This window comes from Megachile rotundata, chromosome 1 (assembly GCF_050947335.1).
Source record: "Megachile rotundata isolate GNS110a chromosome 1, iyMegRotu1, whole genome shotgun sequence".
NCBI lineage: Eukaryota > Metazoa > Arthropoda > Insecta > Hymenoptera > Megachilidae > Megachile > Megachile rotundata.
Window position 1 is genome coordinate 19,989,996 of NC_134983.1, and position 10,005 is coordinate 20,000,000.

Here is a 10,005-nt window from a genome sequence, read left to right on the forward strand (position 1 = left end):
CGTTGTATTTCATCAAAGTAACACGATGATAAATTTATATTATTTCCGTATATTGCTTATGTTGTAACGATCACGATCGCCAAATTTGCGCTTTATTCGTCACATTCACTGCGCACGTTAAACAAATTTACACATTAAACGAATATGATTTTATTTACATTTGAGCGACAAATACACAATAGTTGTTCTATCGAATCGCAGTAGTACTACGTATTCTTCTCAATGATTTCAAAGAAACATATCAATATGAAAATTTATCAGTACATTCAAACGCAATTTGACGTGAAAAATGATGATGATGCAACGTATATTGTTCTACAACGATATACGTGATTCATACATATCATACTGACGCACAGATGATAACAATCGTAATTCATTTATCGGCTACGCTTGCATAAGAAAATAACATGATAGATTTCGGTCTTTAAAAATTCATTTATAAAATAAGAAATATATTTTTCACGAAAATATATATACTTAAAAAATGAATGTCTGAAATGCGAATTATATACATAATGTAATGTTAGCCGTAAAGCTTATACAGTGGGTCATCGTGATAATCATCCACCACATTCATTTTCTAATTCCGCTTAAAAAGATGCTATGTTAGACAGAATCAAATGACGCCTCAGACTATCAGTTAGTCCGTGTCCCTACAAATCAGTTTGCTATAATTTATATTGCCGATCAATCTCATTTTTAAACACAGAAATTTAGAAATCAGGTAATTCAAAAATTTCAGAATTTCTAAATTTCTAATATGAAAAATGTGAGATGATTTAAAGCACGACAAGGAAGAGCAATCTCGCGGTATAATTTATGGCATTTTTGGTTTATGGAAAACATTATAGCCAAGTAGATATAGAAGGAGTTGTTTCTGTGATTCAATGAAGTGAGCAAATGAAGATGGCTTGCGAGTTACCCCTTGATCATGCCTACATTATATGAACATAACATTCTCATAGTATAAGTAATAATACAATTCCATCTATGTTATTGCTTGTTTGCATATAAAAAAGGAACCAAAGTTTGTTGTATATTTTTAACAAAATGAATATGCTTATGTAATGACGTTTATGAAACGTGGTTCACAATAAAAAACGTCCATCTGTAACACTTTGACAAATATTAATTTTTTTTTTTGATTCTGTTACGTTCACTAAACAATAGCAATTACTCTCTATTAATTTGAAACAATTCTGAGGACTTCTTTCAATAAAAGAATAAGTATCATTATTGCATTATAACTATTGCAATGTCATAAAAATAAAAAGGATACCTCTGTCTTGCTTTTAGTACAAAATGATGTAAAAATGACGACAAAATATATTGGACGATTTTCACTGTGTCCCACTGTACGTTTACTTTCATGCGTTCTTATACCTCATTCATGTTTAATTTCTCGCGCTAACACAAAGCAAACAATGTATCCGACACTATTCTAAAAAATTGTTTACAACGAAGTGAGGGGATAAAGCTAAAATATTTAAATTCTACATTTTAGTATCTAATCAGATTTTACGATTGCAATAGATGAATAACATTAATCATCGATATTCATCTCAAACAACATTCCTGTACAAGATGGTCTACTATAGTAACAAGTGGAAAACGTTGTCCTAACGCTTAAAATGATATGTTAAAAGAAAAAAGTAAAAGAGAGCGTGTAAGAATAATTTCCTGATGTTTGCAATAAATTTGAGATCAGCATGTACAGGAATATATTCTAGATAATAAGAATAAACTTAAACCTCTGTCAAATAAATAAATAGAAAAGTCGCGTATTAAAGAATGTGATGTTTACTGGAAGACGGTATTAGAGTCTGACTGCAAAATTTATTTTTTCTTTGATAAGAATTACAAGAATACAGTTGTAATATTTCGATTATCAAAAATAATTAAAAATGTTATTCTTTTTCATTTAGTGTATTTATCGTTGATTAAAATCATTCATAAAATATTTAAAAACAATTCCAAAGACGTAAAAAACAGTTATTATTATAAAACAAATAAAATAATGTACCACGAAGATTAAAATCATTTTTATACAAAAGCAATCGTAAATTAATACTGAAAAAATCACAGAAAAATCAAGTTCAAAGAATTTAGAAATGGTTGCAACTGTATCCATTAATTCTTACAATTACATAAACTACCGTTTACACTAAAGTGCTGAATAACAAATTCGGCTATTCGCTGAAAATACAATCTTACTTATCCTGTAATTCATCCAGCAGATTTTAATAAAAAATTAAAAAAAAACTCTTGTCACTATATACCCGTAATTTAATAGTCAGCACTCTGGTTATACGGTTCTTAATTTATACAGAAACAATCATTAAACAATGATTAACGTATCAGACAAGTAGCACAAATACGTTGAGGCCCGATACAGTCATCATGACAAAACGCTCCACATTGACGACATATTACCATAGCACCTCGCATGTTACATTCACATGGAGGTGGTGGATCGCCACCCATTATCATACCAGGTGCTCCAGGTTCAGCGCCACCTCCTCCTCTACCATCAGTGCCTCTCGCTTTCAACGTTACAGCTTGATGTGAACCCTCTCCTGCACTGGCCGGTCTGCCACGTACTAAATGCACTCCGACACCCATCCCTGCGATTTGTGGAGGTAGAGGTGGAGCAGAGGATGCTCTCGGCGCACTGTCTCCGACACCTGTCCTTTGTACAAGTATATATTGCCCTAATCCGCTTGTTGTCGTGGATCCTAATTGTGCTACAGTATTGCTTTCTGGAACCTAAAAATGTACTGCTATCACTAACTGTGAAAGAATTTGTCCACTTTTATATAATACAAAACCATGATTTTTCTTTCATCGAAGATTAAGCTGCTACGGTTGCAGTGGAGAATAAATTTTTCTATCTTATTCTTGTTCGTTTTATTTTCAAACAAAAATTATTGAGTAAATATAATAAATTACTCAAATATTTTGTTTCATAGCCTGCTATTTATTGTAACAATATTCAGTATTGTAATATTGCTTCCACTATTATTAGGAACTCAATATTAGTGAAAAGATTTACTTAGTTAGGTACCAGTACGATACAATAATCATCACAAGCCACCCGCAAAATTAGTACTATATATACAGAAAAATATAAAGTGGTATATGATACAAAAGTTTAACTCTCTACTTTGTACAAATATTTCAAATACAGGTGGCAAGATTAAATAAGTAAAAATACGTATCTTTATATTTTTCCTAAAATATTAATTTACAATAATTTATATCTTAACTATATTATTTAAAACTGTAGCACAACTTTCCAGTATTATTTTTAGTTTAACAGTTTTATAAGGAATCATTTGCTTATATCTACTTAACGTGTACATAACAATTCTTTGTTAATATATTATAATTTATTTTTTGTGTCGCTTGAAAGTTCATTGTTTAATATATATTCTGATTATTATATCTAGTAATCAGATAAAATGAAAGGAATTATACACCCTTGTCTTGAAACGAAAATAGAAGAAACAAAACATAAGCAAATACAGTGTAATATTTCAAAGAAATATACCTCTGCTGACGTTGCTTGACGTGCTGTTGCAAACACATGTCTCAGCATAACTGCTTGTGTTTTATTTTGAGCTTGTTTGTTTTGTATTGTTTGTGATGGTTTTTGAGTTTTAACGGTCGTAATTGTACGACCACCAGATTTATTAGTAGTGAACGCGCCATCACCTCTAGCAAGTAAACTAGGTGGGGGTTTTAAATGAGCTTTCAATTGATCTCTATTCGGTGAACTTTGTATAACCTGTAATTAAAAAAAATCTATGTTTATAGACAATTCTTATACAAGAATTCCTACTAATATGCTAAACAAATTTCTACAGAAATTCAAGAGTCACCAAAACTTGTACAAGTGACATAGCAGTTAACTTATTAATGTACAGTAAACTATGCACGTTGCCTCTAAAATTTCAAACTATGAAAAGTTGAAAAGAATTATTGTCAATTTTAAATATAATATAAGTTGTTTATATTACCGCTTGACATATTTGATAGCTGCGCTCCAAATTAACAGCTCCAGGTGGTTCTTTTGTGCTACTACGAGATCTACCTCCGCCTTGTTCCTTATTACTGCTCCTAGAACCTCTTTGACTACCTTGATTGTTAGAGCGGGAAGATCTGGACGTCACCGCAACTGTTGCTCCTGGATACTGTTGTTGTTGTATAGTTGCTACAACTTGACGTGGCTGCGTAGAAGCTGACGTTTGATGTTGAATAACAATGGTATTTTGTGCGCGACTTTGAGGTTGTACGCCAATTGCAGCCGTCACAGCATTCGAAACTTGATTCGGTGTTACGTTGTTTCTGATATTCCGTGCGTTATTATTTTGAGCATTTAACTGGACTATTTCTTCCTGCGTTCTCATTATATTCACCTGCGAACTAGTGTTCTGTTGATTTTGAATTTGAGCCGTAATTGGAGACGTACTGTTCAAAGCTGGGGCATTAGTTTGATCAGAATGGAAACTGGTTTGCACGAATCTGATCGACTGTAATTGTGGAAAAGCAATAATAGGTGAACTCTGTGACTGAAAATTTTTCATTATACAACTTGCGCCTGGTGTGCCGATTGCAAGGCCTTCTGATTGAAATGGAGTTCCTTGAACAACCGGTAACTGAATACAGTTGACCGATTCTACATTCGATTCCGTGTTAATAAATTGTTGAGGTGCATTCGTTGAATCAGTTGATGTAGGTGCATCATTGCATTCATCTTGAGTAGCCACCGTAATATTAGCAGCTACAGATCCATCGAGTGCTGCGGCTACTAACGGCCATGGAACTTGAAGCTCTTCTTGTGTCTTTATAAAATGAAATCAACTTCTTTCAGTACTAAAACGTATTGTTTTTCTTATTATAAATGTTTACTATTTATGTACTCACCCTATTATTATTAGTAATATTATTAACTGTGGGATCCACCGGCCAACTACATTCCAACATTTCAGAACAAACATAATTATTAGCCTCTCTAAGAGCTTCGTCTTCATTTCCGTTATTTACATCTTGTTGATCTCTAGGAGCTTCCGATGGTCCAGACACTACTTGTGTTTCAGTTTCTTCTGCGCTGTTTGATCCCATTTCCATTCCATCAAGTATGGGATACATTATTTCTTCAGGACATCCTGAAATTTCTTCATACGCTTCACGCATTTCTCCTCTTACCTAAAAGAAATATATATTTATCAAAATCATTTTTTAATTTTGTAATTCTTATTTTATAACTGGTATTAGAATATCACCTCTAGTTCATGAATACGTTGTAACGTTTCACTGTCGATTTCCATTCCTTCGGGAATTTGTGATTCGCCGTCTGCTGGATTTTCATGAGTCACTTCAGGTGTTTCAGTCTGATTATTATTAATTAACGTAGAATCCTCCATAACAATTTCTGTTGGTCTAATTTGCTCGTGCGATGGTGAGGTTTCAAGCATAGTTGTGGTTTCACAATCGGACATAGGATAAATTTGTTCTTCCGACATCTGAGATATTTGTTCTTCTGACATTTGAGATATCTCTTTCGATATTTGAGGTACCTGTTCTACGGAAGATTGAGGCGTGCATTCTGCTGACAACTGAGATGGTGTTTCCCTAGATGTATGAGATATTTGTTCCGCTTGCTCGTTAGATCTCGGTGAAGCAGTTTCTTCGGGTAGAAGCATCGTTTCTTCTTCTGATACTTCAAGAAGGTGATTTTCCATTGGTTGAAGATCTTTCTCACTTTCAGATAAATGAATGTCGTCATTATACACTTCCGATATTTTCTCTTCATAAATTTCTGTTACTACTTCCTTTTCTTCGATTGTATCTTGCTTTTCAGTTAGATTAATAACCTTATCGTCTTCCTCTAATTTATCTTGATGCATTTCAGCGTCTACTATCGTTTCTACAGAACTTATGTTTACAGATTCTATATGTTTTTCATCAATTAATGCATGCGTTGTTTCATTATAGTGTGTTGGTAATAATTCTTGTATGCCTGTTGTATCATTCAGTTCGTCTGAATTATTTATACTCGTTTCAACTTTACAGTTATCTTCCTCAACTTTATCTTCAGACATAATAACAGGGCAAGGAGTATCTAATACAGGCGTATCTACATTAGATTCTAAACGAAGTCTTAAGCTTGAACGTGTTACCGCTCCTCCGGATCTTGATTCCAAAATACAATGAAGACCTGATCTAAGTTTAGGTTCACGTTTTTCACCCCATATAGGTTCAAAATGTTTTACTTTCCAAGGATCTAATTTATTCTTATCTCTTTCTGCCTCCATTTTCAATCGTTGTTGATTTTCTGGAGTAAACTCTCCTTCTGCTAAGCGCTTACGCCATTCTAAACATGCTCTTGCAAAGAATTCATTGTTTAGCCCAGATATAGCAGCATCCTAATAACAAATGAAAATTATAATTATAAGTTTCAAAATATATAATACTTTGGTGGGTTTCCAAATTACCTGTCTATCCACGGCTGGTAAAAGCTGTGCAAGTTTCCTTTGATACAAAGGTGGTAAACCTTGAAATGTATGCCTATTTAAAAGAGCACGCAAACTTGTACTTGCTAGAATACTTGCTGGAGACTCAAGATCTACGAGACCAGCTTCTAATTGTGCAGTTGCTGACAATCTTTTTGTTGATCGTCTACGCCCAGACTTCAAACTAAATCCTGGTAAACTTGCTAAAACTTCTCTCATTGTGGCAGCAGGCTCTTCAGTTGCTATATGTAACATTAAGTCAAAATGTAATAACGAACAAATAAAAATATATATTTTTCAATTCATTAAATCTATTTCTTTCGTAAAATTTGCTTTCAATAATATTTGTATATATTTAAATAACAACAAACGTTACATTAATAAAAACATTTTACTTACTGGTGTTAATATGCTGTACATTATTGACTGGAGATGGTGGATCATTCGGTGGAGGAGGAGGTAATGGTTTAACAACAATCCTTGGTAGAGTACGAGAATTACCAGCTGCGATAGTTGTATTTTTCCTACGCCTCTTGGCCTGCTGTCGTAACGCATGTTTGATAACTTTTTTACTGTGCACCATGCTAGAATAGCCAGAACAACCTGGACTAGTTTCACACCCTTCACCTTTGGCAAGTTCTACATCTGTGTCCATGACAAGTACCTATACTACGAACATCGTTGATCGAAATGCCGGCAAACTGAATGTGAATCCACGATAATGATTTGTTCACTCAAACATGGGTATTACGTATTTTATTTCATATTGTCAGAAAAAAAGACTCCAAAAATGCTTATTCTGGTTTCAGAAATAAACATTCTTCAATAATAGCACCTAAATGACATTTTGATAGAATTAAAAAAACTTAAACGATATGTACCCTAGCTTTTAATCCATGTCGTTCGAAGAATTGTTCACGTACGAAATTCAAGTAAATTTCTGAACTTCACTATATTTTAAGCCATTGGCAAAATGCCATTCGGAAACACTCGCAATGTTCCGCTTCTATCGGCCATATTGTATTTACATATTTATACCATGAAAGCGCCATCTCATAGAGTGTTTCCTAGTTTGATGCGCACGTTTAATATTTCTATTCTATTTAACATAGTCGTTTGTGCCGTAGATATTTTAATTATATATTGCTAAATTTAAAGAAAGATACAAATAAATTAAGAATAAAAACAAGCTTATATTGTATTCAATTTTCATTTCTTGTATGTTTCTTCTCTATTCGGTTCTACACAGTCTATAATCTATGATAATACACATGCGCTCTTCTGACACTAATGTGCTGAAAATATATACCCAGCAGACAGAAAGTTTTATATCTAATTCTTGTTTATTGCAATATATTTCAGTTTAAATAGCTTTTCGTATAATAAATATACTAAAACAATTAAAGTAGAGTATTCTTTTTACGCTCGGGTACAACATAAATAAGTTTCCTTTGAATAAGGATAATATACAAGAAGTAGTATTTCACATTTTTCATTTCATAGTTTTGACAGACCAATACATATTTTGGTGTTGAGGGTTTATCCATTAAAAAATTAAATATTCTTTTGTATACTAACTTTTTGTTTGCTGAGTATATTCGGCGTCACAATAATTATAAAAGCGCATGCGTGTTACCATAAATTACAGAATATATAGAACGAAACAGAGTTAATATTACATTAATAAACGCTGGCTTGTTATGTAGCAAGTTTATTTTCCTGTGAAATAATCTACTTTCCTTTGTTATGACCCTAATGAGAAAACTACATTTCAAATTGTAATGAAAACTATGAAATTTTTTATTGGATAATACAAACTATTTGAACAAAAACTTCATGTACTGTATCAATAAAATATTAACATATTCGATAAATATGTCTGTCATTATGTATACATAGACTTAAAAGTAATTAAATATAACAAAATATGAAAATCGTGTTTACAATTTTTAGCGCTTGTTTCAACTCTACTACTTCAAAGGTCATAAAGCTATCGATATCGTATTCGATACTTCAGAACTTTTTAAATGAAATTTTATTAATTCTTTTAACGATATAGAATACCCCTAATAATTTTTAATACGCGTCATTTTAAAAATAGAATAATTGTTGTGTGTACAAAATTCTCGTGCAAAATTGACTTAAGGATTTTTTCTTGTAATTGCCATTCTACATTTCCCGCCAACATGGCAAATATGGCGGAACTCGTCCCGTTTCCCGCCAAGCCCTCACGGACCTCTTGTATGGCGCACCTCGGTTGTGTTGCGATAGAAATTAATTGTGTTTTCTCACGGTTTTTTTAAGTTTCCCAACGAAAATGGGACAGTCGGACGACGTTGAAGATTCTACTTATAGTAGACATCAAGATTTGTGTCAGAAATTAAATATGGATGCGACTGCTGCAGCCGAAGCCTGGAAATCTTATGAAACAATCAGACAAAATTATACTCTTGAGGTACTTTTTAAATTACTCATTATCAGAATTGTTATGAGTTCCACCGTCTTTTAGATTTAGACGATACTATCTCTCTAGTGCTTTGATGACAGATCATGAATATATTATTTTTCGTTTAATTTTCAATGCGCGAACTGATCAACTCTATTCAACGTTTAATATTGCCGAATTCGCGGTTTGTTTTGTTCAAACGATTAAAGCGCACCAATTTAAAATAACAAGGAAGTACATTGATCAAACATATCAATTTTGAAATGTGAGAGAAATGTTTTTACATATTAAAAGCAAATTAATAGAAAGCACTGAACTAGACCTGCCACTATTTGTTTCTTTCTTATTTATGCTTGTAACTCCAAATGTTAATTTTATAATTTTTTGTTCATTATCAGTGTCTTCCCATATGCATAACTCCCTTTTTTCCTAATATATGAAAATATTTATGGAACATTTATATCTATTAATTCATAAATATGTGAAATTACGTATCTCTAAAATTTGATGTCTGTTTTTAGGGTGATCAGTTACATTGGATTGGATGTGCATTATACGTAGCATGCCGTAAGTCTTCTATACCTACTGTTGGAAAGACTGGTCCTAATGTGGAAGGCAATTGCGTGTCATTGACACGTTTGTTACAATTGTGTAATCTTCCATTGATACAGTTCTTTACCAAAAGTAAGTCTTGGGCCGATATGGCCAATATGCCACAAGATTTTCGGTCGAAGATAGAGAAACTTGAAGGGAATTTTGCTGTTTCTATGGTTATATTTAAAAAGTATCAACCAATATTTACCGATATATTCAAAGATCCTGAGGATGATATTTCAAGACCACCTAGATCTAGACGACACAGGGCAATGCCTTGTACACCTGGCAGAGTATTTGAATTTTGTTGGACATTATTTATTTGTATAAAGGGAGCTTTTCCAGATATCTCGGATGATTTAGTTAATTCTTATCATTTGCTTTTGGCCTGCTGTGATTTTATATATAGTAATGCTCTGTTGGCTAACAGGAAGGATCTTTTAAATC

At 32.8% G+C, this 10,005-nt stretch overlaps 2 protein-coding genes across 4 annotated transcripts in view; one reads left to right on the forward strand and one right to left on the reverse strand.

Annotated features, from left to right (window-relative positions):
- Nucleotides 1–126: 126 nt before the first annotated feature.
- On the reverse strand, nucleotides 127–7,560 carry Asx (transcriptional regulator additional sex combs). 2 transcript variants are annotated; one of them, XM_012287099.2, is made up of 7 exons: nucleotides 6,918–7,560; nucleotides 6,501–6,760; nucleotides 5,289–6,431; nucleotides 4,930–5,211; nucleotides 4,023–4,847; nucleotides 3,554–3,790; nucleotides 127–2,769 (listed from the first exon to the last, which is right to left on the reverse strand). In XM_012287099.2, the coding sequence occupies exons 1-7, from the start codon at nucleotides 7,171–7,173 to the stop codon at nucleotides 2,353–2,355; spliced, it is 3,420 nt and encodes a 1,139-aa protein (XP_012142489.2). In that variant the 5' UTR covers nucleotides 7,174–7,560; the 3' UTR covers nucleotides 127–2,352. The 2 variants fall into 2 exon arrangements, with proteins under 2 accessions (XP_012142489.2, XP_012142491.2); XM_012287101.2 differs by lacking the exon at nucleotides 3,554–3,790.
- A 1,133-nt stretch (nucleotides 7,561–8,693) lies between these two features.
- The window catches only part of LOC100882559 (retinoblastoma-like protein 1), a 6,187-nt gene continuing 4,875 nt past the window's right edge, over nucleotides 8,694–10,005 (forward strand). For both annotated transcript variants that reach the window (XM_003704084.3, XM_012287095.2), the window contains exons 1-2: nucleotides 8,694–8,973; nucleotides 9,486–10,005. The exon at nucleotides 9,486–10,005 is cut by the window's right edge and continues 12 nt beyond it. In XM_003704084.3, the coding sequence (XP_003704132.1) occupies nucleotides 8,836–8,973; nucleotides 9,486–10,005 (658 nt within the window). In that variant the 5' untranslated portion in view covers nucleotides 8,694–8,835. The remainder of the gene's footprint in view (nucleotides 8,974–9,485) is intronic.